Source organism: Sebastes fasciatus, chromosome 17 (genome assembly GCF_043250625.1).
Source record: "Sebastes fasciatus isolate fSebFas1 chromosome 17, fSebFas1.pri, whole genome shotgun sequence".
NCBI lineage: Eukaryota > Metazoa > Chordata > Actinopteri > Perciformes > Sebastidae > Sebastes > Sebastes fasciatus.
This window is the reverse complement of record NC_133811.1, coordinates 2,605,727-2,631,126: the sequence shown is the minus strand read 5'-3', so window position 1 is coordinate 2,631,126 and position 25,400 is coordinate 2,605,727. Positions and strand designations below refer to the sequence as shown.

The following is a 25,400-nucleotide window of genomic DNA, read 5'->3' as shown; positions in this document are numbered from 1 at the left end:
TCGTAGTGAGAGTTCTATTGCAGATATCCAGAATGTTCATTCTAGATATGAAAAATGCAATTGTGGATATCTGAAACTGAAAGCCCAATACACATGAATGGCAAAAGTGACATCATTTGTCCTGGGAAGAATGCCATTGTGGATATCTGAAATGCTATTTTTGACTAGGAAGATTGAATTAAAGATATCTGCAACACATATCCAGTCCAGTCTATTAAATGTTAAAACGGCCACTCGTACTTTTTAGGGATTTAAAGATATCTTAAATAGAATTTTGAATAGGAAAAGTGAAGTGTTAGATATCTTGAAATACAATTTCTACTAGTGAGAATATCATTGTGGATATCTCTAATTGCCATTCTGACTAGTGAGAATACAGTTTTTACTAGGAGAAATGCTATTATGGATATCTAAAATAGAATTGCAGATAGGAGTGTGAAGCGGCTGGGATGAGGATCAGCACCTCTAACTCTGAGGCCATGGTTCTCAGCAGGAAACCGATGGATTGCCTACTCCGGGTAGGGAATGAGTCCTTACCCCAAGTGAAGGAGTTCAAGTACCTCAGGGTCTTGTTGCTTTACCGCACCGTTGTGACGAAAAGAGAGCTGAGTCGGAAGGCAAAGCTCTCGATCTACCGGTCAATCTTTGTTCCTACTCTCACCTATGGTCATGAGGGTTGGGTCATGACCGAAAGAACTAGATCGCGGGTACAAGCGGCCAAAATGGGTTTCTTCAAGAGGGTGTCTGGTGTCTCTCTTACAGATAGGGTGAGAAGCTCAGTTATCATTGAGGGACTCGGAGTAGAGACGCTACTCCTTTGCGTTGAAAGAAGCCAGCTGAGGTGGTTCGGGCATCTAGTAAGGTAGTAAGGCGCCTCCCTAGGGAGGTGTTCCAGGCACGACCAGCTGGGAGGAGGCCACGGGGAAGTCCCAGGACTAGGTGGAGAGATTATATCTCCACACTGGCCTGGGAACGCCTCGGGATCCCCCAGTCTGAGCTGGTTAATGTGGCCCAGGGAAGGGAAAGTTTGGGGTCCCCTGCTGGAGCTGTTGGCCCCGCAAACCGACCCCAGATAAGAGGTTGAAGATGGATGGATAGGAGTGTGGTTTGATTAAATGTTAAAACAGCTTGCCATAATACATACCTCTTAAACAGTTCTATTGGTAATTATCAGTGTTGGAATGTAACTAAGTACATTTACTCAAGTACTTTGGCGCACTTGTACTTTAGTATTTTCTTTTCATGCCACTTCATACTTTTACTCCACTACATCAACAGAGAGAAGTATTGTAAAAGCAAATGACCACAGTGTTACTGTTCACGCCCAAAATAACTCTTCTTCCTTCTCGTCTTTCTCTTCTGTCTCTCTCCAGTGGAGAAGGACGAGTCGGTCTCTCGTTCGTACCTGTCGGAGCTGCACAACATCACCCTCCGTCTACATGAGGCCGAGCAGAGACTGACGAGGGGGATTCAGACTCCGCCCCCCGGCCTGCTGTCAGGGGACAGTGCTGACAACACTGTCCAGATAGCAGAGCAGGAGGTCAGTCTGAGCCCCATCTGCTGGTTGCAACGGGCAATAACACCCCTTAATGATGTCAATATTGAGTTTTATCAATCCATGTTTCTTGAAAAATGTTTTTATTTATGGAATAGAGTTTAAACTCTTCTTGGGGGGAAAAAGTTATCAAGGACGTTACTTACCCTCTCATTTTGCACTTTTTCTTACGGCTCACTTAAATCCCATCCTTGTCCAGAAGCTGCAGTCGGAGCTGGACGCTCTGCGCTCCAGTTTGGGAGACGTGTCTCGTCGCTGCGTCGGTTTCTTCGAGGAGAAGCCGACATCCTCCAGCGTTCCCGTCCTCCGGGCTGAACTCAATCGGGCTGTGGAGAAGACAGACAAACTGCACAACCTCTCGTCCGTCTACCTAGAAAAGTCAGTGAGCTTGTTCTCCTTCTGTTTATCTGTTCACTCAGAAATATACACGAATGATTCCCTCTCAAATGTATCATTTATTCACCACTCTTTCACCTCCTCAGGTTAAAAACAGTAGACATCCTGATGCGTAGCCTGGATGAAGCGGAGAGCCAGGTCAGGAAGAACGAGAGCAGACTCAGTGAAGAGGACATTGTTCCCGCCGACACGACGGCCATTCAAAACCTGCAAGATCAGCTAGGGGTGAGGGACACGTTAAGTCACATTAAGTCCTCTTAAGGCTCACGTTGTGAAACTGTTTGACTCTAACCTTTGTTCTGCATCCTTTTTCCGTTCAATCTCTCTCCAGAGGTGGCAGGCTGAGCTCGTCGAGCAGGAGGGCATCTTCCAGTCTCTGCGGTCCGAGGTAGCTCGGGCCAAAGAGGCGGGGTCTCAGCTCAGCAAGCTCCACGCGGACCGCAGCCCCGAGCTGGAGCGCTACCAGGAGAGAGCCAATCAGATGGCAGAGAGGTGGAGCGGAGTCAAGAGACAGATGGAGACACGGTGAGCGGGACAGAGTGAAGATGAGAAAAAGATTTGGGGAAAAGATGAGTTGAAGGATTAATAAGTGTAACCCCCTGAGACCCCCCACGATCCCAACAACTTTACTGTCTTTCAGAGGCTGTAGTAGGTTCAGCTTTACAGCTGGAGGGAAGCTCCCCAAGCGTCAGGAAGGCTCAGTAACGCTCCAAAGTTAGACTGCATTTTGGAGAGGAAAACTGTCATGGCCATTTTCAAAGGGGCGCCTTGACCTCTGACCTCAAGATATGTGAATGTAAATGGGTTCTATGGGTACCCACGAGTCTCCCCTTTACAGACATGCCCACTTTATGATAATCACATGAAGTTTTTCTTAATGCAGCATAAATGTATTATTTTTGCCTATTCTGAAATGGTGTATTTGAATATTTCTGCAAACTGGGGTCCCTAAACAGTCTTGGAATTGTATAAATTAGATCACTGTAAAGCTAAGACTCTTGTGGATCCAATGAGCCCAACTGTATTCACGTGTGATGATGTTAGTCCCCATAGGAGACATTTCATTGTATTGAGACCATTTTTTGAAACTTGACCTCACTGTATAAAATGACCTGTGGTGACCTCTAGGATAATCACAGCCTCATGAAACTTTACAACCACAAACTAGAGACCTAGAGCATTCAGAGGATGGATGGATCAGACTAGAGACCTAGAGCATTCAGAAGATGGATGGATCAAACTAGAGACCTAGAGCATTCAGAGGATGGATGGATCAAACTAGAGACCTAGAGCATTCAGAGGATGGATGGATCAGACTAGAGACCTAGAGCATTCAGAGGACGGATGGCTTTCTTAGCTACATTGACAATAGGGGGATTTCTGAGCAGTTTACACAACACAAGTGCTCGCCATCCAATCACGGAAAAATGAAATTCTTACAGAAATCTCCAAAAGTCAAAAGTTTTTGATCCCAAACCACAGCATGGCTTTTTCTATGCTGTTCCTCAAGGTCTCGGTGTCTTAATGTGGTATTTTGGAGGGATTATTGATCATTTTCATCAATTCTCGAGTGGTAAAAAATGGTTCAATTTAGCACCAAATCTGTGTACCAACCCAAAAATTGCTGCAACAACTTATGAGACATAATAGAGCATTGGGATGACCATCATATACTTCTATCATAATGTTCTAAACCCTTATACACTGTCACAATTTATTTTAATTCATTAATTCATTATTTAATCCATGTTTATTTGTGATGACTAGAACAACTTGACACAGTGCTGAGCTGCAACTCAAATTAATCTCCAGGTTCCAGCTTTCAGATGATGTACACCACTTCTATGTGACATCTACTGTTGACCTGCTATCTCCCCCTAAAGACCCCCTGTAACCCCCTAAAAAAGACTAAAACAGGTCTTTTGTGGGTCTCAGAGGGTTAAATAACAGAGTGAAGCTTATTGACTTATCTCTGATTATAGAGAAATGTATCATGGCAGAACATGTAATGATCCCTTGTCTTGCTCATGTACATACTGGATGCTGATCTCTCCTGTGTTTTTGCAGACGAAACGATCTAGAAGCTGTGGGCTCGGACCTGCAGCAGTACAGAGACGGTCACTCCGCTCTGATCAGCTGGATCGAAGAAACGACAGAGAGACAAGAAAACGCACAACCTGGACAAACGGACAGCAAAGCGTTGTCCGAACAACTGGCCCAGCAGACGGTTAGTGATCTATGGATAGATACACTGATTATGATGGTTACCTGGAAGGACAATAATACTATGGATTGATTCTGAGGAATGATGGAGTCCATTTGTGATGGAAATATTGGTGTGCATCAAATGTTCTATACTGGAAGGATAAAACAAAACAGAACCTACTCATTTGATCTGACAGACTTAAAGGGACTGTTTGTAAGAATCAGAAATGTCTTGTTAACAGCGACACCTGTGGCCGTTAAGTCAACGAAAGTCAGCGTCCTGTTGCTCGCGCTTGTGCTCGCTCTACATGGACATGAACAAGCATCGCTCAAAACAGTGAGGCGACACACGTCAGCTAAAAGCACAATATCACTCTATATTTCAGCTGCTTGGCAGTAATGTTAGCTGACCAGACGAAGGTCTCTCCATGAATCAATGCTGATCCTAGTGTTGGCTTTTCCTGCCTCAGCCTCCCGACCGCGGCCGGAGGGAACAGGGGAGACACCGGAGTTTTGGTCGGAGACGATAGCGTTTCTCTCGGCGGAGCCCCGTCACTTCACAAGACACGGGAAACCTCTGTTGGTCTGGAGGAGCTGCAGCAGTTATTTCTGCACACTTCACTAGATATTCTCAGAGCTAAACTAACTCTTCTGCAGTGTGTAGTGTGCGCGCATGCACGTGAGAGTGGAGCGAAAGAGCGAGAACGAGCGCGGTGTGTGAGTGAAGGCAGGCAGGCAGAGGAGCAGCGTACAGCAGAGACTCCGGTCCTGGAGACCAAAGCTGCGGTCTCCCACGCGTCCTCCGACCGCGGCCAACACTGTTTAACAGACGGGCTTCACTAGATACAACCAAGAGGTTTTGATGCTTTCGTGTAGTTTGTGTTGGAGTCTTGTCTGAACAGCGTAGCCACACGCGAGCGTGCATGGGACACCGACCCGCAATGATTTATACGTGTAAGAAGTTACAAACAGTCTCTTTAAATGAATGATATGTATTGTTTTTGGCTGATTCTTCTCTTCAGGCATTAGTAGCTGAGATTGAACAGAATCAGGCCAAACTAGACGAGTGCCAGACTCACTCCAAACAGTACTGCACCTCAGTGAAGGTAAGAGACTCTCTGTTTTTCATATGCAGCATGCCAAATATGTGATTTTTGAATATTTTTACCGTTGTATTTTGTGCGGAGCTATTTCACTATGAGGGTCCAAATGATCTGCTGCTCACTGTCATTGTTGTGCCGCAAACAATCAACATCACGTGTAAATGCATTTGATAAGTGTCAGTTTACAAACCAGTGATAGTATTATGATTGCAAAGCCCAGACATTTGACTTAACTCGTGTCCCACCGTGGCTGTGTTCTGCAGGATTACGAACTGCAGCTGATGACCTACAGAGCCTTTGTAGAATCTACGCACAAGTCACCTGTCAAGAGGAGGAGGATGCACTCTTCGTCTGACGCCATCACTCAGGAGGTGAGGATAGAGAGTCTGCTACACTCTTCTGATTAATCGAAATGCAGTCCATCACTTCAATTGTTTCTGGGTGTATCTCTGCAGTTCATGGACCTACGCACACGCTACACAGCCTTGGTCACCCTGACAACCCAACATGTGAAGTACATCAGCGATGCACTGAGAAGACTAGAAGAAGAAGAGGTGGGTCTTTGTTTGGCTCTATATCACTTTAGATTAAATCACTGCAGTGCAAAGTGTGAACATTATGTGTATATTGTCTAGGAAAAAAACAAGGCTAATTTGAGATGAGATTTATCTTGTTAAACATTTGTTTGTATCTTTGCAGAAAGAGGTGGAGGAGGAGAAGCAGGCCAGGGTGGGGCAGGTGTCCGACCTGCTGGGCTGGGTCAAAGGCCTCCAGGGACGGACCGGAGGCCCCAACGCCGAGTCTTCACTTGCTGCTCAGCAGGTACAACAGAAACCTAATATTCTCGGGTTGTACATATTATTCTACAGACAAGCTGCATTCCAGCATTTTACATCCAAGTAGCCCAGTGGGCTGTTTGTTCTGTTCAACTCACAACTATTTATATATATATATATATCTAGGGCTGTCAATCGATCAAAATATTGAATTGCAAAATAAGTATTAAGTATTTAATCCTCTTATCAACATGGGAGTGGACAAATGTATGTATGTATGTATTTATTATTGGAAATCAATTAACAACACAAAACAATGACAAATATTGTCCAGAAACATATATATATATATATATATATACACTTTACACTCAGCGTTATTTAATCTCTTAGTAGTATTTGTATCTTCATTCTGGCCTTAAAACTGAGCCTGCTACAACTTAAAAATCTAAACTTGCATTAAAGAAATTATGGAATTTGCGCTAACTCGTTAATTATCACGTTCACTTTGACAGCCCTATTTCATACGTCTTGTGTCGATGTAATTAGGACCCGAGCACCGACAACGTCGGACTTATTGAACTTTAAATGATGATGATGATGATGATTATTTGTTTATTTATTTATTCAATTATTTTTGTATATATATATGCATATTACACTATATACATATATAAAGTATATATACACATTACACTCTATACATATATATGCATATTACACTATATACATATATATATATATATATATATATATATAAAGGATAATGGTTCCTCGTAAATGAAATGCCACTTGCTGTTTAATTGTAACATTGAAATGTTAGTTGATGATGGTTGTACTGTACTAAGCACATCATGCATGTGTGTTCTTCTGAAGGCCATCAGTGAACAGCTGGCAGCCAAGAAAGATGAAGTGGCTGAAGCCATCAGGAGCACTCAGGCCTTCCTACTATCAAAACAGGCCAGCAAGTAAGTTCAGATCACAGACCCACACGTTCACTACACATCCTGTTTAACTTTACCTGGGTCCTAGAATCTAGCACGGAGCCACTCACATGGACTCTCACACATGTGTAGCTGCTTGTCATGGAAATACTGAATTAAAGGGATAGTTCAGGTGTTTCTCAGTGGGGTTACATGAGGTTACTTATCCATAGTCAGTGTATTACCTACAGTGGATGACGGTCGGCACGCCCCCAGTTTGGAGAAGCAGACAGCGCTGGAGAAAAGCAGTGTACCATATATTTAGAATATTGTCACCACTTCACGTTGCCATCAGACAGCTCCCTCTGTCTGTGACTTTGGTGTTTTAAAGGATTAAGAGAATGACACAAACAAAATAACCAATTGGCAGTGGTAGACCCGGAACTCCCGCGTTCTGTGAGGTCAAATTACTGTTTTTATCAAAGGAGTCTGGTTGCTTTGAAAAGAGCATATATGGATACAACAGCTTCAGTTTGTCATACAACCCCACTTTAAAAAGTCTCAACTATCCCTTTAAGCAGAATGTTTTCAGGTTTATTCCAGTTTTTGGGAAGTTGGGGAATGGGATGAAACCTCAAGAGAAGGTGGGGAATATTTCAAATGGACAGGTTTACAGTAATACACATGTACTGGAATGTATTTTTCAGCTTGTTATTGTACCAAATGGTGGGTTTCAGTTGGTAGTATCTAGAGCTTTTTCCATGGGTAGCAGTAGTGCAAATGATTTCACCTTTATAAATACAATATTAATAATAAACCATATTTGGGTCTGGGAGAATATCCCACTCTAAAACCATTGAAATGTTAATGAAATATATATCAAAGCCACTGTGGGAAACTTGCATATCGGCATCACACATTAAACACACAAACCCAAACCTGATCTAACCTTGTCCCCCCCCCCTGTGTCCTCTCCAGGTTGTCCCCAGAGGAGCGTGCTCACGTAGAGGCTCAGCTGGACGAGCTGACGGCCACCTACAACCGGCTGTGTGACAGCTCCACCCAGCAGCTGCAGCAGCTGGAGCAGCAACTGGCCAAAGAGGAAGAAAGAAAGGTAGATCCGGTTGGAGGGACGGGGCCGAGATGGAGAGGCGGGGGGGGGTCACTTCAGAATTTGTTACAAAAAATGTATTTTGGGGTTTTGCAAGCTTGTCAAAATGGAATTGTAAAAAAAAAAATGTTGCTTTGAGTGTGAATACGCTTGCGAGCTAAACGTGAGTTCATGTGTGGGCCAGCGAGAGTGTGTGTTGTACCAGCATGTTGTGTGTTCACAAGAGTGTGCATTTTCGACAAACATCACCACCATGGACGAGTATCACTCATTGACTTGGTTTGGTTTAACAAACATCACAGACCCTTTTCAGACGTGTATCCAGATGATCTAAAAATAACACTTCTATTTTTGGCTCCTTTGTTTGACCTTCTTCGTTGTCATTCAAGCTGAAGTTACAAATAATAGAATCATTTGACAGTCTAAACAATGCTGCAGTCTCTATCATAAAACACTTGTGCAGCCCACTTTTTTAGTGAAAGTGTGATTTATAAATGAACACACAGCAGAAATGTGGGCACAGAGTTCACTGGATGACACTGTCTGAATTGGGCCTTGAGCATGGAGTGTTCCACTGACTCTCACATTGTTCTCCTAAAAGCCTGCAGTCATTTCATTAACTATCTGCACCCTAGTTTTGTCACCTTCATCATCACTGTCATTATCATCAGAAAACACATGTGCTGAACTGCTAACATGGTTATTAATACATGGCCTTAGTGGTGCCGCACTAGGGCAGCGCTGCCTGAGTCATGCTAGCAGTTAGCTGTAGAGCTCCGCTTGTTATAGATCCATCGTTAGAAACATTAATTTACAAAATAGATGCACCTTCACATTTGAATCATCTCTGTAGCTACGAAATAGTATCATGTTCCGTTCTTTATGTAGTAGTAAAATAACGCCACTGCATAAAGTAAACATTCAGTATTTTTTTTACCCCATGATGTATACATATACAGTCACACATTCACAGTCAGCTCTCACTTGGTCATTCCTCTCCTGGCATATGCAATATGGAACATCTGTCAAAAAAAAAAGGATTGAATGTGTGTGAGAATTTCAGGTTTCGAGCGATCCTTGATGATAAGTCTTATGTCTTGACAGCTGCACCTCATAACTGATTCCTACAGTATGTGAATGTTGTATGTTTTTACAGGGGACTTTGATGTGACTAAAATACTCACTGAAAGCATTTCAAAAGTCACTTTTAGAGGTTTAGAGTGTAAGTGCACCAGAGGCCAGCTATGCAAAAAACAAAAAAACACTTCACCATTTGAGCATGTTGTGTCCAGATCACAAGAGTGTGTGTGTGAATGAGAGATTTTGTGTTTGTTCTAATGCATACTATTAATGTGTGAAACTTTAAACCAGCATTTTGCTTGAAAACCACTAACAGCAGCCAAAGGACAATTGTGGACATCCGAGCTCTGAGCCAAGGATCAGAATGGGAAATGGAAAAAAGCAGGACATTTGTAAATATCTGCAGATCAGTTTACAGTTCAGTTAGTGGAAACCATGTTTTCTCACCAGATAAGACAATACAACATTATGTGATACATGGTATATTGCAAGACAATCTGCAATTCACCATGGTATCTGTGAGGTAAACATACCTTGAAATAGTGTGTGTTGTGATAATTTGTCATATATAATTTGGCCTTTGTCAGTTTCTGTTTAAAGGTGTCATAGTATATTTTTATTCTGAGCCTATTCCAGTTTAAAGTAAGGTCAGCAGGAGGATGTAGTGTCAGTGCAGTGATAGGAGTCAGAATGAAGAGTGGCATGCAGAATGCTAACAACCAGCTTCTCACATGTCGCGCCTCGCTCTGCCGAGCCATAAGCTGGCCCATTAGTGTGTGTGCCACGGGACGAGCCCGTACGGTAAGTAGCGCTCGCTTCCTCTCTTACCGTTGGTTTTTTTTTTTCTCAACAAGACATTTTATTCTCCTCTTCTTCTGAATACTTCTGTGTTCTTTTATGTGTCTTTGTTGACCATTATCTAGGGCATTTTCTGCATATTTTGCTACTAGTTGCTTTGTTGCATGCTTAGCGCTTGTTTTAGAATAGCAGTGGTAAGTATTAAAGTGCTTTTTAATATAAAAGGGATATGGAAATATGGGGGAAAAATCAGTAAAATTCCTAATATGTACCAATAAGTAACATGCTACCAAAAAGCAATTATATATAAATATTTTTTAACTTATATCTGTTGTTATGTTTTTGTGGCAACTGGTTGTGGGTTTTCTTCTTTTTCTGATCCTACCATCTGATTCTGCCAATAATATTCTATAAAAGTATAATATGATATGACAACATAGTAACAACATGATTCATTTACAGTCTTAAAGTGTCATACCACATTGCTCTTTAATGTTTCCAGAATGAATGTCAACTGGACTTTTGTTTTCTTTATTTTTATAGAACCAAATTGCCATTGCTGGAGTGATTGACCTGGGAACAGTGGAAACATTCCCAGTGTTCCGAGCAGCCCAATGTGGTCTTATTGACCAGGACACCTGCCGTGTACTACTGCAGGCACAGCTCATAATGGGTGGGCTCCTCCAGCCTGCCTCCCCTCTCAGTCTTTCACTGGAACAAGGTCTAGCTCAAGGACTAATTGACACCCATACCAGACAGTCTCTTTCTGAGCTAGAGAGTGCCTTGCTTTTGGTGGAAAATACTAAGTCTACAGATGACCAACAACAAAATGTGTTGCCAGTAGCTACAGCCATGGAGTTCGGGCTCATCAGAGAGGAGGTGGGGCTTCGCATTTTGGAGCTCCAGATGAACACTGGAGGCCTGAGAAACTCAGTGGGAAAAATGATGAGTCTGGAGCAAGCAGAAGACATGAGACGCTTGACTCCCAGAACCCTCACAAAACTCCAGTCAAGGCAACAACATAGAGAGCTGATCGATCCAAACACAGCTGAAAAATTAAACCTATATGAGCTACAACAGCGTTGTGTCCTCGACGATGACTCCGGTCTCCTTCTCCTCCCTATCAAACAGCAGCCTGGAGGAACTGTCTGCCTCCGGTCTGGAAGAAAAGTTGGCATATTCCGTGCAGTCCAGGAAGGTCTGATTGATCGTAAAGTTACTGAACGACTTCTTGAAGCTCAGCTCTTTGCCGGTGGTATTGCTGACCCACGGTCTGGCCACCGGTTGACAGTTGATGAGGCTGTTCGTCATGGGCTTATGGACCAGGATCTAGCCAGTGCTGTGTTAGCACGACAGCTGCAAAATGGGGGAATTCTAGACCCTTTCAGTGGAGAACGCCTGGATTTGGAAGAGAGCATTCGCAGGGATCTTCTCTCTCCTCGTTTGGCTCTGTTGGTCCTTGAGTCTCTTTGGACTTTCATGGGAATACTCTGGCCTGAATCCGGAGAACTTCTGCCCATTGTTGAGGCTCTTCAACAAGGAGTGATCTCAGGAGAGCTGTCAAGGAACATCCTAAGGCAGCGACATGCCATTGGGGGTCTGTACAACCCAGAAACCCTCCAGGTGCTTCCCCTAAACCAGGCTGCTGAAGAAGTCCTTGAGCCCAGTGTTGTCCGTTTTTTCAAAGACACCCACATCCCAGATGTTCTTTCCAGCGTGAACCAGTCAGGTACCCCATCTCTAAACCGCTTGAGCTGGGGTTCCACCAGCTCCTCTCCACCTCCATCCTCTCCATTGCCATCATCATCTCTGGCAGGCCTTGTCTGGAATGACACACCAACAAATGGAATGGATCCTGAAGAGAAAGCAAAATGCAAGCTGCTGCATCACCTCATGACTCACAGCTATGTGGATGCTCATTCTGGAAAACGATTGGTGCTACTAGACCCTGAGTTGGTGGAGTTGGTAACTACAGAGAATGCAGCGAAAAATGAAATTGATGTGGAAAAAGATGCAAAAGTAAAAGCTCAAAAGAAAGAAATATTCGATCATGGAAGTTTAATGACTTCAGCGAAAAATCTTGAAGGCCCAAATGAGCTGGTAGCAACTGAATCCAAACCCAGGGATAGTGGTGACCAGCAGGAGACTAGAAGTACAACCATCACAGTAGATAGAAAAACAGCTACGGTACCACTGAAAATGTTGAAAGAACCCATCCCACTAGGAGCAAAAACAAATGAAGATGTTAAATCAACAAAATCTGATGATAGGAAAGATATAAAGCATTCCCAGACTGAATCAGTAAAGACCAAACAAAAGGTGCCTATAACTGAGACTGACTCAAAGCATACTAAACCTCAGAATGAGATCCTTGAATCAGTGGTGGAGAAGCAAGGGGAGGATGCTGAATTGGCGAAGTTAGTGCTAGAGCTCAAACAGGGAGGTGTGATGACAGAGGAAGGGGAAAAGCTGCTCCCAGATGAGGCAGTAGCTCAGGGTGTCCTTCCCGCCCACACAGCAGTTAAATTAATGTCTCAGACAGGTCTGTTTGGGGGTTTCCTAGATGCTAGCAGCGGTGAGTCACTTAGTATGGAGGATGTTATGCAGGAGGGTTTACTAAATGAAGATCTAATGTGGAGTGTCCTGAAGTCAGATAAAACCCTTGCAGGAATTGTGGATGTAGAGAAAAGGCAGATCTGCGGGGTAAGGGAGGCAGCTCAGGCAGGGCTGATCGACCCCAACACCGCTGCTCGACTTTTAGAAGCCCAGGTGGCGTCCGGGGGGATTGTTGACCTACGCAGGGATAAGAAGGTCTCTGTTACTTTAGCAGCAAACCTGGGACTGATTGAGGAGGATCAAAGAGAAGAACTGGTGGCACTAGAGAAGGCATGCAAAGGAAAGGATACCGATTCAGCAACAGCCCTCACTAAAGCCAGTTTACAGCTACAGATGGAAGGTGTTATTGACCCAGAGTCCAAGTCTCCAGTTCCTCTGGAGCAAGCGATTCAGAAAGGGTTAATTAGATCTGAGGAGGCTTATCAGGTGTTGGCAAAGCAGGTGGCTGAGGGTGGTATAATACATCATGATTCAGGGATGAGGCTGTCTGTTCCTGATGCTGTAGATAGAGGACTAGTGGATCGGTCCATTGCTCCTGGGCTGGAAGAACTAGAGTGGGTCTACCAAGGAAAAGTCAGCCCTTCATCTCACCCAGAAGCTGTCGTTTTCCAAGCATCGACAGGAGCCATTTTAGACCCTGACTCTGGATGTAAACTGACTTTGACAGAGGCAGTTTCTAGGGGTCTTCTGGATGAGAATATTGCCAGTGAAGTCATGGCCTCTTCTACTGTAACACGAGGTACCCTTGACCCTGAAACTGCACGCATTGTGCCTTATTCTGAGCTTGTAAATCAGGGTAAGATAGATATTGAAACAGGCAAACGCTTCTTGGAGGTGAAACCATTCAGAGGTGTTCGGGATGAGCAAACAAGAGACAACTTGACCCTTCCTGAGGCAGTCGCGTCAAAGAAAGTTGACCCAGTTCCAGCATTGAGGCTGCTTCAAAGCCAGGCAGACAGTGGAGGGATCATTGATATCAGCACTGGAGAAAGGCTCCCCCTACCTGAAGCCTGTGAAAGAGGTTTAGTTGAAGACGGTATGGTCAAAGTAATAGCCACCAACCAGTTTTTGAAAGGAGGCTTAGTTGATCCTGCCACTGGACAACGAGTCTCTAGTCTCGACGATGCAATTGCAAAAGAACTGATCCCCAGTGACGTGGCTTCAGAGATTCAAGAGAAATTGGCTTCTGTGGAGATGGAGGGCGATGAAGGTAGCGCCACACCTGTTGCCTCATCAAATTGTACATACAGCCCTGCTGTTATATTGTCAGTGCCAAGCCCAGACAGTCCAGCGAGCTGGTCAGACCTAAACACTGAGGTGCTTTCAAGATCTCCACTTTCAAAGAAAGGTTTAGGAATTACACTTGACGATTGGAAGACATCTGTAGTATCAGATCAGTCACTGTTTTACGACCCTAATACAGAAGAGGACACGATTGAAGTGCCAGTGGAAGAAAAGGCTTTAATTGAACCAGACCAATCCATTGACCTCTTGAGTAAGTTTGCTACGAATGTTGAGAAAAGAATTCAGGAAGCCATAGAAGAGATCATACCACAGACAGACAGCAATAAATCAGAGTCTCTTCCAGAGCATAAGCTTGATGGAAGGCTACAAATAGGTGTGAGTGAGACTGAGGATAAACAAAAGGGGAAAGTTTTCACAGATGCTGTTGTAGAATCCATTCAGGCACGAGATTCACAGGAAGGAGTCAGAAAAGGAGCTGCTGTTTTAAAGTCAGATGGGGAACCTGTGAAGGTTGGGGAAAAGGACCGTAGACCCAGTGATGAGCGCACATCAGTGGGTCATCATGATTCTGAAGATGGAAACCCGACAGGTTTTGTGGCAGCAGAGATTGGAGATGACAGAGAAAGCAGAGACAGCATTGAAGTGTCAAAAATGGGTGATTATAGAAAGAGTGACGTGGCAGCACAGAAAGATGATGTTGTACATAAGAAGGGTAAAAAAATGGAGAAAGATAAACCTTTAAAGGTTGAGATCAAATCCAGCACTGACGCTGAGCAGTCAGACCGGTTATTGAGCTCTCCATCCACAGAGGCAGAAAGCAAAAGCAAGAAGAAGAGGAAGAATAAAAAGAATGGAAAGCATAAAGAAGCAGAGAAAGAAACACATCCTCCAGAGGTAAAACATCCATCTCAAATTGATCAAGCTGATGCACATATTGAAGGGCAGCCTGAGGTCATCGATGTAGTCACAGATGAGCTTGCATCACAAGAAAAATACGAGAAAACAAAGATTCAAGGTCGGGCAGCCTCCACAGGGCCTCCCAATGGAGAAAGTGGAGCAAAGATTGATGGGAAAATTGATGCTGAAAATGATTTGGTAAAACAGGAACAGGAAGCTATTCCAGCCACTCTGGAATTCACAGAATATACTACTGAGCCAGAGGAAGACAAAATAAAAATGGCGTTATCGAAGGATACAGAAAAGAGTGATAAGAGGGATGAAGAGATGAAAAGGGAGGAGCAGAAAGAGAAAGTTGAAGTGAAAGCTTTGGTCTCTCAGCAACCAGAACAACCAGAGAGCCGTCAGGAGGTAAAGAAGAGGAAGGAGCAAGAATTCCCTCAGAAGTCTGCTCTACCAAACAATGAGAAAGCAGCCTTGATACTGAAAGCCAAAGAGAGCATCCTTAAAAAGGTGTTTGAAAAGGGGGTGAGCGAGAAGCAGGCCGCCGAGGAGCTGCAGGCACTGCGCAAGGATGTGGGGAAGAAGGAGAGTCAAGACACGACTGTAAAGGCACAATCTCTGCCAGACAAGGCTGATGGAGCAGAGAGATGTGATGTCAAAGGTCATGGTGTCAAGAGACCCGACGGTTCACCAAAAGAGAGCGAGGAAGAGATGAGGGTCAAAGAAGACGAAAGGGTCAAAGAAGATATGACTGAGAAGAAACTTTCTGTCAAGGAGGTCAAGGAGGACATGGAGACCAAACTTTTGGAGACTTCTTCAAATGAGAGAGAAAAAAACAGGAGCTTTGGAAAGGAAGACATTGAGACCACTCCATCGGTCCAGCCTAAAGAAACTCAGCAGAGTAAACGAAAAAAGAAGAACAAGAAGACCAAGAGTTTAAATGTGACATCCAAAACCGAGCCTGATGCTGAGAAGTTACAGACTGATGAAAAAGTGGATTCTGAGGCGACAATAACAAAAATGATCGCAAAATCTACAGTGGCAAAACCAGATTCAGATAACTCAGCTTCTGCTGAGGAGCAAAATATGGACAGACATACCGATGGTCAGTCAGCCAGTGATCTCATCAGACCTTCAGTTTGTGATAAGGCAAATGAAGCGGATACCTCTCTAATCAATATTAAAGGAGCTGAGGCCGGCCGACAAAGTCCACCGTATTTACGTCAATCAGAAGAACCCGATTCTCACATTGAGGAACATGTCCAGTTGGCAGAAATTGGGAAAGAAGAATCCCATTCAGAAACCAGCAATGCTGCAAAATCAATTGACTCGTCTCACAAAGCTGTCACGAGCAAACCAGACATCCAACCCACGGCTCAAGCCATGTCTGCTGGCACACAACCCAATAAAGCAGCAGGGAAAGGTAAAAAGAAGAAAAGGCACCAACCCCCTCAAGTTGATAGTACCAATGTTCCTGAATCTTTAAAAGACCAACAGCTCAAGTCTCAAGAACCAGCACCTTCGCTCTCAGAAGATACTTCAACTGAGTGTGAATCACCTGGAGTCTCTCAGTCTGATACAGCCTCTGAAAGCTGGGGCGAGGGAGAGGAAGATGTCGGAGCGAGTCGAGAAATTGTGTCAGACGAAGAGGGGACGACATCCATGACTAGCAAGGTAAAGAAGTAGCAGGATATAGATTTCTTTAGGAGCTGCTGTATACATTTATACACACCTGTTGTTATGTTTTATTGTGTATTTTTCTATTCCCACAGTCATCGTTGATGCGTCAGGAGTGCTTGGAGCGCGACCAGCGGATTGTAGCCCTGGTCTCCATAGTAAGACACGTCGAGGTCCGACTCAAACAGCAGCAACAGCAGTCGGTTGGCCGCAGCCTCATCGCCTTGGATGACATCATCACACAGACTGAGGTGAAAGAATATGCGTACTTACCTGATAGATATACGCTGTTATGTTAAAGCTGAAGTAGACGAGATTGGAGCAAATATGATTAAATAAAGGTATATCGTGACAGTAGTACATGAAACGGGTAACCTGAAAAAAGTCATGTGCCTCTGTGTCCTCCGGTGCTCCTAACGGCATCTGCAAGATTTCACATACCGGATGAAAACAAGCAGTAAGAGCTGATCTGAGGTCTGCTGTCCAGCTGCCGTCTATGAGAGCCGGCTGTCAATCACTCACCAACTCTGATCAAATATGAATCAATATTCTGTTACGTTAATGCCTATTTCTCGCCTCAAATGTTTTCAGAATCATCTTGTAGTGCACGGTTTAGCTGTAAAATGAGAAAGTTTGTAACGCTGCCGCCATCGTGAAGTTCCGGTTCCGGAGCACAGCCAATAGGAACGCTCTCTCTCTCTGAAATGACCTGTGATTGGTCAAAGTCTACTGTCACGGGCTAGATTTTCTAAAGCCTGAAAACAGAGCCATGAGGAGGAGCAGAAGTCTAGTTATCTCTCAGAACACTTGAATTACAATATGCTGAAAGGTTATTATGGACTTTTTGCCCAATGATGCCAAAAATATACTGCCTACTGAAACTTTAATGTAACGCCATGCTTTTTATTGTTTCCTTAGAAAATTGACTACAACAACCTAAACCATAACAAATAAAGTAATATGCACATATAATAATGGATAGTAACTGTAAATTGAAAAAAAAAGTATTATAAAAGAAGGGGGGAGAAAAAATTGTAGTATTACAAAAAGCAATTAACAAAACTTAAATACAAAAATCCATCCATCCATCTTCAACCGCTTATCCGGGATCGGGTCGCGGGGGCAACAGCAAATACAAAAATAATAAAAATAAATATTTAATAAACTAAAAATGATTAAATTAATTAGAAAATATTATTATTATTATTGTTAACATTATTATTATTATTATTATTATTATTAATAATAATAATAATAATAATAATAGTAAAGGAATACAAATAAATTAATTAATAAAATTAATTCACACACCAGATTATCAATGTACCTTTGTTGACGCTTGAATTGTTTAGCAGTCTCGGTTGTGCATTTGGTTCCCAGTGTGAGAACAAAAAGCTGATTAACGGATTTAGGGCTGTCATGATTTCAGATTTTCACAACACGATTATCGTTGCCAAAATAATTCATGATAATATTTAACTTTGTTTATTTTATATTTTGTATCTTTTTTGGCAAAAATAACTCAAAATAGGAGTGCAGAGAGGTGGAGAAGAGAGAGAGAGAGAGAGAGTCTGTAACCATTACTGTAGATATAAAATGAGTGGATTATTACACAATATTATCATATGGTTATTATTAACATGATATCATTGTTTCGTTTTTAAATATCACAGTTGTTGTCAATACAGCTATATTGTGAAACCCTTAAGCGGATTAGTCTCTTACCGTACAGCATCAAGAAAACTTTTGTTTTCTTCTCCTAATCCATCTCTCAGACTCTGGACCTTGAGTTGCGTGATTTGGAACCTGCGATCAACGAGGAAGTGGAGGCTGCTGAGGAGCTATTGAAGCCCCGACCCAAAGGCGTTCCTCCCCAGCTCCTACTGGCTCTGGAAAAGGACGGGCGGAGCTTGGCTCGGGGGTACGAGGCAGCCAGAGCGCTCTCTGAGGGCATTCTGCAAAGTCTGCGAGACCATAGAGACTCATACAAGGTAAAAGAAGCAGTCTAGAGGAAAACAGGAAGGAGCATGTCTATTAGGGGCTCATTTGTTGTAGAGGTGACATGGAACCATTCTTCTCATGTGTAGATGTTTGATATTAATCACTTTGAAAATTCTCTCAGGAGGCAGTAACAGCCGAGCAGAAGTCACTGGGAGGACGGGTGGAGAGTCTGCTCTCTTGGTTGAGGGAGACGGAGGCTCAGATGAATGGAGGAATGGCGGGAATGGAAAAAATGGAGAAGGCAGAGAAAGATGACAATCAGCTCACACAGCAGTTGAATCTCTGCAAGGCAAGTTGGCGAGCTAATTAAACAAGGATCATGTGGTAAAATGATGCACCGTTTTATTAAATCTTGTAAACATTATGTTCTGTTTGTGAGGTGCTTTAAAAATCACAACTCTGAGTTGATACATTGTTGGAATTTGTTGCCCTAGAGGTTGTGTTTATGTCTTTGCACCGCTCTTTAAGGCGCATTCACTCTAAGAGCGAAGCAAACTTTTCGTGCAGCGCGATTACATACAAAGTCGATGGGCAAGGCGAACAGAAGCAAATTCGCGGCGGGCGACACGAACATCTGAAATTTGCGTCATTCGCGGGAGTTGAAATATTTCAATTCAAGTGTGAAATTCGCGTGACGCTGTGTCGTGAAGGCCTATCAGCGTTGAGATTCTCCTCCTGTCGTCACTGACGTCCTGACGTTGTTGAATCAGAAACTGGTCACCCAGAGCTACGATAGTACCTCATATCTGTACAGAGACCGGACCAAACTCTGTGTACGAATGTATGTGTAAACAACGTTGCTGCCGTATTTATTATTTAGTGTTGATGGAACAGCTGCATAGCCTGGCACTGATTGATCCAAACTCCATTCAGAAAACAAGCATTTTAAAAGTTGTTTGCTTGTCATCTTGCTGACAGACCTGACAAAGCATGAATTCAGACTTTTTACAAATCAGCATCATTATGTTGTTATTTCGGCATCCTTTTGAATCCGTTTATTGCAATTAAATCACAGCACATTCTGTTTGTTTTGGGTTCATACCGCAGTGGTTTGCTAGATACAGTCAGTGCAATGGCACTGTATGTGAATACAGCTCGCCACCGGGTGATGTTATGAACCTAGACATGATGGCGTTTGGTTTTCTCTGGAACTTCCACAACATGTACAAAGCAGCAACAGTGATTTTTTTTCCATGGTTGATGGCGGAAAGAAAAGTTGTTGATCTATGTAGACATAGACCTTCTCCTCTCTGGCGCGTCTAGAGCCAGTAACGCGAGTGAACACAAATAATCCCGTCGGTAAAGCGAGGTGAAAAAGTGGCTTCGCTCTCGGTGTGAACACAGTATTAGAGCTATGGAGGATTAACACATTTACCCCCTTTTCTTTCTCTTTCCTTTAAGGAGCTGCAGTCCTCCCTGATGGCTCGCTCCAGCGAAGTCAACGACACGGCCTTTGACATCCAGGTGTTCATCTCCGAGCGGGCCCAGGACCTGGCCCCCGAGCAGAGCAGGCAGCTTCTGGGGCAGCTCCAGCAGCTCCAAAAGGCCTTCCACCAAGCATCCGGGCAAGCCCAGGCCTGGGCCGACGCCCTCTCCGCCCAGAGAGAGAGGGAAGAGGAGCGGCAGCGCAGGGAGAGAGTGAAAGAAGAGGAGAAGGACAGAGAGAGGCAGAGTGCGAGGGAGAGAGAGGTTTGGAAAAAGATGATTGAGTCGGATTGGTTTGAAACGCTGCGCTGTTTCTCACTTAGGACATTTTAAATGCTTTCATATACTTCATTACACAGCTTTGTTTGTCATGCTGTTAACTATTGCCATGCTTCCTTACACAAGATCGTGGTACTGTTCTGTTAAGCACTCACGTTCTATAAACTCATATCAAACTCATTTCCGCCTAGAAACTAGAAGAGCCTGATGTAACGAGCTAACCTCCACCTCAATCATACATCACTTCAAACCTATTCTCATCATCTCATAGCTTGATAGCGACCCACTGACTGCTGCTCTTGTTGCATAAGCTTTGCCTCTTGACACGGACCGTATCACCACCCTCACTCCCACCACACAGGCTTTTTATTCCAGCGTGTTTTGCTACTCTGCATGTCTCATAACATGTGTGTTATTAACCTGTTTGCCTTGCTGTTCCAGATTGCCACTGAAGGGAAATCGCTTGTGTCACGGCGGTAACAAAGGCTAGAAAAGCCTCGCCGGCTACAGCGCTTAACTGTTTTTCCTCTTGTCTCACCTGAATACAGAGGAGGAAGAGGAAAAAATAAACCTATTTGTTTGATTCCTCTCTGTATTGTTTGTTGTTGCTTGACCAACATGATGTGAAGATACTATATGCGTGTCTGTCTGCGTGTGTGTGTGTGTGTGTGTGTGTTAGTGTGAACTCTGGACACAAACTGCTCAAAGCTTGGCAAAGTGTGCACTACACAAGAATTTAGTGTAAAAACTGGTGGTTAGATCAAAAAATGCAAAAAGGGTGTGTTCCTGGTACGTGATGTAGTTTATGATCGACTCATGCCTGTATCAGTTTATCTCACATGTTCCTTCTCTATGGGTCTTTTTTCTTCCTTCTCTCCTCGTTCATTTCTCTCAGGTGGTTCAGCAGCAGAAAGCCGAATGCTCTCAGAAACTAGAAGGTCTCACCACGTGGTTGGCCGGAGCTGCCAGCTTAGTGGCCAGTCAGAAAGGCGGAGCAGAGTCAGGTGACGTGAACGTCTTGCAAGAGAAGCAGAAAAGACTAAAGGTATGAAACTTTCACCTCCACATCCATAATCTAAAGGCCACATACACCGAATAATAATAATATGAACATGTTAAACTTCTTTGACTAAATCGATTCACCCCTCGCTCTCCAGGAAGCACAGAAGGACCTCCAGACCAAAGAAGAGGGCATAGCTGAGACCATCCGCTCTGTGGAGGAGCTCCTGGCAGACCGAGGAGGAAGCCTGAGCCCAGAGGAGAAGGCGAACCTCCAGGGGGCGCTAGCAAAAATGAAGGAGCAGTACAGTGCCCTTAAAGATTCAGCAAACACGTCACTGTCAGAGCTGGACACAGCCATCAGCACCACTGTGCAGCAGAACACACAAAGGGTAAGTAGATGAGAGGGTATAGATCAGGGGTCAGCAACCTGTGGCGCTTTAGCTCCTGTCCAGTGGCTCCCTGTGGAATGGAAATGAATAACTGTTTTTTTGTTTACATTTTTAATTTATTTTTCATTGTTGTATGTCTATGGTACAATGGAGTGTTAGGGCCACATTGAGGGAAAAAAAATAATCTGAGATTTAGAGAATAAAGTTGTAATATTACGAGAATAAAGTCATATTATAAAGTAGTAATTTTACGTGTTATTTTCTTTTTTTCTCGTGAAGTTATTAATTTATTCTCGTAAAGTTATGACTTTGTTCTCGTAATATTATGTCTTTTTTTCTCGTCAAGTTATGACTTTAATCTCATAATATTATGACTTTTTTCTCGTAATATTATGATTTTATTCTGTAAATCTCAGATGTTTTTCCCCCTCAGTGTGACCCTAATACACCGTAGTACATTGTCTCTTTGGCCCTCACTGCATTAGACTTATATTCTATATACTTAGACTATAAACTGTGTTACCTTCATCACAATGATCAAATGTTTTGCGGCTCCAGACAGATTTTTTATTTTTTTTTGCCTGAAATGTCTCTTTTGATAGTAAAGGTTGCTGACCCCTGGTATAGATATACATATTGTAAAAAAAATTTAGCTTCTTTTTGTATTCATCCTCCCCTTCTTCTCTCCGTGCCTCCAGGCCAAGGCTGTGGAGGATCTCCAGGAGACCCAAGGCCAGATAGACTCTCTGCTGAATGAGTTGTCCTCTCGTAACCAACCAGGCGGGAGAGGAGTCGGAAGTGGAGCGACCCCAGATCATACTGATGCACCGTTCTCACAGCCAGAGGGCGCTGTGATGTCACACACAGAGATGCTGCAGGTTAGACTCTACTCTATGTGTAGCGCATTTACAACTTAAAACATCTTAGTTACAACGTTACCTAGCTCTGACCTTTGACCTCTCCCCCAGGCGGAGCTTCAGCAGCTCCAGTCTCAACAGGCACAGCTGCTCCAGATCACCCAGTCGACCCGTTCCCTTCTGGACAAACCGGACTCCACTGTTCCTCCTGAGGAGAAGCAGCGTCTCCGGGCCGCCCTGGATCAGCTGCAGGCCCAGCACCAGGACAGGCTGCAGAGCTGCCAGGTACTCCAGATATACATGGATCTACATGCAAGACCTGACCTGCCTAATGGGCCCCGATCTGTCATATGTGGACCTCCATGGGGTGCCAGTGTTAGTCCCTGGGTTTCACCTTTTATATGTTAGTGATGGGGACTCTTTTCTTATAGTTAACTGACTGCTACTGTCGTAACTGTTTCTTCTAGGACCGTCTGAGGAAGTCTGAGGCTTTGAAGGATGAGCTGACAAAGTTCCTCCAAGAACATGGAAGTCTAGGTGCCTGGCTGGAACAAAACGAACAGGAGCTCCGTTCCCTGGGGGAAGGAGAAACCGACGCACAAGGACTGAAGGGCAGGCTGGAGGAGCACAGAAAGGTACGCACGTTAATAGCATAATAGACATTTCTCTCTGCATTGTTTTATGTTATTAATTCACTTTTTAATATTTACATGTGCAGCTCCTCATGGAACTGTTTATCATTCCCCCTTAATGGGCTGCAGATTCTCCACAAGAGGGAGCTGTTTAGTCATGTCAGACCAAATTTACACAACCAATAGGCCGGTTCAAGATGAACTGCGCCTCGCCTGGAAAGTAGCAGGATCAGGCAGCAGCAGCGGGGGGGGGGCGGTGAAAAGAAGCTGCAGTTACTAGCTGATTCCAGCAGCCTTCAAAGAATTTACAGGAAGTCACAGGAAAAGTTACATCCTGTTAGATCTGATCTGTAGACTACTTGTAGTTTTCAGACCATATTCAGATTTATTAATATTTGTTTGTAAATCTATGTGGAAGTGTGTGTGTGAATCTGGCATTGCATTCTATCCTTTATTATTTTTATGTCCGCCTTGTAAAGCACTTTGTAATGAGCACTCGTTTTGATGAGTGTTATATATAGATAACCTTCATTATTATAATAATTATTATTATCAAACCTTCATTGCACAACATGAGACTAATATCCTACAATCTACAGTTAAAGATTACAATTACACAGAAAGTTGTGACTTTCTACAACACGTGGTGTTTGCTGTCAAAACTGTGAGCCGCAGCACTTTACACCGTACTCGCCAACCCTGAGACCTCAACAATAGGGAGGGTTTTAAAACCAAAGCCAGGGTAACTGCAGGTGTGAAAATGCCATCACCGTGGCTCTACAGTTGGATTCTATACTGGCTGAGCCTGGTTTTAGGTGCTTTGAAGTGAAGTGAATATCACTCACTGCATCTGAGCCCAGTGTAAAAACACATACTGCCCAACTGTGCTTTTTTTCCCTTTAATTATCCATGGAAGAGACTGAGTTTCCATGCTCCCTTTCCATCCATCCATGGTGCTGATTTACACTCTCACAGTCTGGGAGCCACTGGGAAACTCCATCGAAGCAGTTCGGGATAATTGTCTTGTTAAGAGTCCCTTGATATCACATTTGCAGTGTTTTATATCCTTTCCCAGTCATTCTGGAAACCTGCTGGTCATGATCATGATTTCCATTAACACTCTTTATAAAAATTAGTTTTTATTCATTTACGGCTGACTTGTAAATGTGTCCTGTGTTTCCAGCTTGCTGAGGATGTCATTTGCCACAAGGCGGACCTTCGCTTTGTTTCCATCTCCGGTCAGAAGGTTCTGGACTCCGTTCAAGGAGCTCTGGAGCAAGTCGGTGGTTCAGACCCAGCTCTGGACAGCACAAAGCAGCTGGTAGCTGACAAGCTGCAGGATGCTAACCACAGATACACAACCCTACACACCAAGGTGAGCGATACTAGAAGTTGTGCTCGATGAATTCGTTCTTACACTTTGTCCTGAATTTACATTGGAATTCTTCGTCGGTGTGTGCAGTCAACAGAGTTGGGCGGCCGTTTGTCCGGCCTGTTGGAGAGGTACCAGCAGTACCAGGATGAGGTCGTCTCCGTCCACTCTTGGCTGAGTGCTCAGGAACAGAACCAAAGCATAGCCAAGCCCAGTGGGGAGACAGATCCCCAGAACCTGCAGAACACACTACGACAAGTGCAGGTGAGGATAACAAACATTAACATATACACGAGGTGAGGAGGAAGCCAGCTTTTTTCAGAGTATGGAAAAATTATCTAGGCCCATTGACAGTCATCTTTCACAGCTTCTACATCATGTTCTGACCAAAAAAATGTTAATTGATTCGAGAAATTGACGTCTGGAAAAAGGGTGGAAAATGGAAAGTATGTGGGAAGCTTGTCTCGGTTCGAAATCTCAGCTATAGAAATGGTTTCATTTTGACTCTCAACGTGTGTCATCTGTCCTCAGCTGCTGCAGGACGAGCTGGCTGAGCGTTCGGTGCAGCTGGAGAAGGTGAAGAGAGCAGGAAGAGATCTGGTCAGCGCAGACGAGTCTCCTTCCCTCAAAGCTGTTGACATCCTCTGTGCTGCAGGTAACAGAACTCACCCAATCTGGGGCCTTTACCCTTATCCACAGACCACTGCTCCTGAATGACGATGTTTTGTCTCAGAATTTTCAGATGTAAATGGATGGATGTAAAAATGACATTTTTATTTTGCCCCCTCCTTCTCAGATGGCTTAGAGAAGAGGTTTAGCTCCCTCTCTGCATCTGTGTCAGAACGGGCCGAGCAGCTGCAGACAGCTGTGGCCCAGTCGGTCAGCGTCCAGGAGGGCCTGAAGGGTCTGCTGAGCTGGCTGGACAAACTGGTCCTGAGTCCTGGACCGGTCGAGCCCACCGCACAGGCTGTACAAGACGCCCTGACACAGAACCAGGTAGGATTAAACCCAGAGGAAACTCTGCTAGTTTCCTCAGTGAAGAGACTTATTGCACATCT

General features: G+C 44.0%; 1 protein-coding gene across 4 annotated transcripts in view; it reads left to right on the top strand.

Moving 5' to 3' along the window:
- macf1a (microtubule actin crosslinking factor 1a) overlaps window positions 1–25,400 on the top strand; it is a 322,097-nt gene that overhangs the window by 197,103 nt on the left and 99,594 nt on the right. For all 4 annotated transcript variants that reach the window (XM_074612659.1, XM_074612658.1, XM_074612656.1 and 1 more), the window contains 25 exons: window positions 1,374–1,540; window positions 1,755–1,933; window positions 2,038–2,176; window positions 2,283–2,476; window positions 4,019–4,178; window positions 5,179–5,262; window positions 5,523–5,630; window positions 5,715–5,813; window positions 5,959–6,081; window positions 6,912–7,003; window positions 7,937–8,072; window positions 10,491–16,382; window positions 16,481–16,636; window positions 18,161–18,376; window positions 18,508–18,675; window positions 19,788–20,075; window positions 20,986–21,135; window positions 21,248–21,481; window positions 22,180–22,359; window positions 22,450–22,623; window positions 22,806–22,973; window positions 24,154–24,345; window positions 24,433–24,606; window positions 24,874–24,997; window positions 25,139–25,338. In XM_074612659.1, coding sequence (XP_074468760.1) covers window positions 1,374–1,540; window positions 1,755–1,933; window positions 2,038–2,176; window positions 2,283–2,476; window positions 4,019–4,178; window positions 5,179–5,262; window positions 5,523–5,630; window positions 5,715–5,813; window positions 5,959–6,081; window positions 6,912–7,003; window positions 7,937–8,072; window positions 10,491–16,382; window positions 16,481–16,636; window positions 18,161–18,376; window positions 18,508–18,675; window positions 19,788–20,075; window positions 20,986–21,135; window positions 21,248–21,481; window positions 22,180–22,359; window positions 22,450–22,623; window positions 22,806–22,973; window positions 24,154–24,345; window positions 24,433–24,606; window positions 24,874–24,997; window positions 25,139–25,338 — 9,797 coding nt within the window. The remainder of the gene's footprint in view (window positions 1–1,373; window positions 1,541–1,754; window positions 1,934–2,037; window positions 2,177–2,282; window positions 2,477–4,018; window positions 4,179–5,178; window positions 5,263–5,522; window positions 5,631–5,714; window positions 5,814–5,958; window positions 6,082–6,911; window positions 7,004–7,936; window positions 8,073–10,490; window positions 16,383–16,480; window positions 16,637–18,160; window positions 18,377–18,507; window positions 18,676–19,787; window positions 20,076–20,985; window positions 21,136–21,247; window positions 21,482–22,179; window positions 22,360–22,449; window positions 22,624–22,805; window positions 22,974–24,153; window positions 24,346–24,432; window positions 24,607–24,873; window positions 24,998–25,138; window positions 25,339–25,400) is intronic.